General features: G+C 55.0%; 1 protein-coding gene across 1 annotated transcript in view; it reads right to left on the bottom strand.

Annotated features, from left to right (window-relative positions):
• Window positions 1–724: 724 nt before the first annotated feature.
• Window positions 725–2,052, bottom strand: part of LOC139026149 (uncharacterized protein DKFZp434B061-like) — a gene marked incomplete at its 5' end in the record, with an annotated part of 24,825 nt that continues 23,497 nt past the window's right edge. Inside the window, 2 exons of the mRNA XM_070441447.1 lie at window positions 725–1,357; window positions 1,447–2,045. Coding sequence (XP_070297548.1) covers window positions 725–1,357; window positions 1,447–2,045 — 1,232 coding nt within the window. The remainder of the gene's footprint in view (window positions 1,358–1,446; window positions 2,046–2,052) is intronic.

Genomic DNA, 2,052 nt, shown 5'->3' with positions numbered 1-2,052 from the left:
AACTGTTGACAGGCATTACCAAGTTAACTGTTGACAGGCATTACCAAGTTAACTGTTGACAGGCATTACCAAGTTAACTGTTGACAGGCATTACCCGGAGAATGGTACTGTTGACAGCCATTACCCGGATAATGTAACTGTTAACATATATTACCCAGCAAATGGAGCTGTTAACAGGCATTACCTGGAGAATGGAGCTGTTAACAGGCATTACCTGGAGAATGGAAATGTTAACAGGCATTACCTGGAAAATTGAACTGTTAACAGGCATTACCCAGAGAATGGAACTGTTAACAGGCATTACCCGGATAATGGAACTGATAACAGGCATTACCCGGAAAATGGAACTGATAACAGGCATTACCCAGAGAATGGAACTGTTAACAGGCATTACCCAGAGAATGGAACTGTTAACAGGCAATTACCCGGAGAATGGTGATAAAGGCATTCCTAGAGAATGGAACTGTTACAGGCATTACCAGAGAATGGAGCTGTTAACAGGTTACTAGAGAATGGAACTGTTTTAACAGGCATTACTAGACGATTGGAACTGTTTAACAGGCATTACTTAGAGAATGGAACGTGTTAACAGGCATTACTAGAGAATGGAACTGTTAACAGGCATTACCCGGCGAATGGAGCTGTTAACCAGGCATTACTAGAGAATGGAACTGATACAGGCTTACCTAGAGAATGGAGCTGTTAACAGGCATTGTATGTACTGTTAACATATATGTCGCTGGGGGTGTTGAGTTGTAGGGCCTGTCCTGGGGGTGTTGAGTTTGTAGGGGCTGTCCTGGGGTGTTGGGTGGTGGGGTCTGTCTGGGGTGTTTGGGTTGTCAGGGGCTGTCCTGGGGGTGTTTGGTGGTGGGGTCTGTCCTGGGGTGTTGGGCTGGGTGGTGCTGACCTGGGGGTGTTGGGTGTGGGGTCTGTCCTGGGGTGTTAGGTTGTAGGGGCTGTCCTGGGGTGTTTGGTGGTGGGTGTGTCTGGGGGTGTTGGGTTGTAGGGGCTGTCCTGGGGGGTGGGTTGTAGGGGCTGTCCTGGAGGTGTTGAGTTTTTGTAGGGGTGTTCCTGGGGTGTTGATTGTAGGGGCTGTCCTGGGGGTGTTGAGTTGTAGGGGCTGTCCGGGGGTCTGTCTGGGGGGTGTTGAGTTGTAGGGGCTGTCCTGTGGGGTGTTGATTGTAGGGGCTGTCCTGGGGGTCTGTCCTGGGGGTGGTTGATGTAGCGGGCTGTCCTTGGGGTGTCTGAGTGTAGGGGCTGTCCTGGGGGTGTTTGAGTTGTAGGGGCTGTCCTGGGGGTCTGTCCTGGGGGTGTGAGTGGTTGTAGGGGCTGCCTTTGGGGTGTTGGGTGGTGGGGTCTGTCACGTGGGGGTGTTGGGTCTGGGGGTGTCTGGGTGTGTGGGTGTGACTGGGGTTGTCCTGGGGGTGTTGGGTAGTGGGTGCTGACCCCTCGGGGGTTGTTGGGGTGGGGTGGGGGTGCTGCTTGGCCTGGGGTGGTGGTGTGGTGGGTGCTGTCACTGGGTGTGTTGTGTGGGTGGTGGGTGCTTGACCTCGGGGTGTTCCTGGGGTGTTGGGTTGTAGGGGCTGTCCTGGGGGTGTTGGTTGTAGGGGCGTCCTGGAGGTGTTGAGTTGTTAGGGCTGTCCTGGGGGTGTTGACGTTGGTAGGGGCTGTCCTGGGGGTGTTGAGTTGTAGGGGCGTCCTGGGGTCTGTCCTGGGGGTGTTGAGTTTGTTAGGGGCTGTCCTGGGGGTGTTGAGTTGTAGGGGCCTGTCCTGGGGGTCTGTCCTGGGGTGTTGAGTTGTAGGGGCTGTCCTGGGTGTTGAGTTGTAGGGCTGTCTGGGGTGTTGAGTTGTAGGGGTGTCCTGGGGTCTGTCCTGGGGTGTTTGAGTGGGTGAGGGTGCTTTTGGGGGTGGTTGTGTTGGTGGGTGCTGACCTGGGGGTGGTGTCTGGGGTGTTGGGTGGTGGGTGTGACCTGGGGGTGTGGTCCTGGGTGTTTGGGTAGTGGGTTGCTTACCTGGGGGTGTGTCTGGGTGTTGGGTGGTGGGTGCTGACCG

Source organism: Salvelinus sp. IW2-2015, unplaced genomic scaffold (genome assembly GCF_002910315.2).
Source record: "Salvelinus sp. IW2-2015 unplaced genomic scaffold, ASM291031v2 Un_scaffold4004, whole genome shotgun sequence".
Taxonomy (NCBI): domain Eukaryota; kingdom Metazoa; phylum Chordata; class Actinopteri; order Salmoniformes; family Salmonidae; genus Salvelinus; species Salvelinus sp. IW2-2015.
The sequence above is the reverse complement of the archived record's forward strand: the minus strand, read 5'-3'. Positions and strand labels throughout refer to the sequence as shown.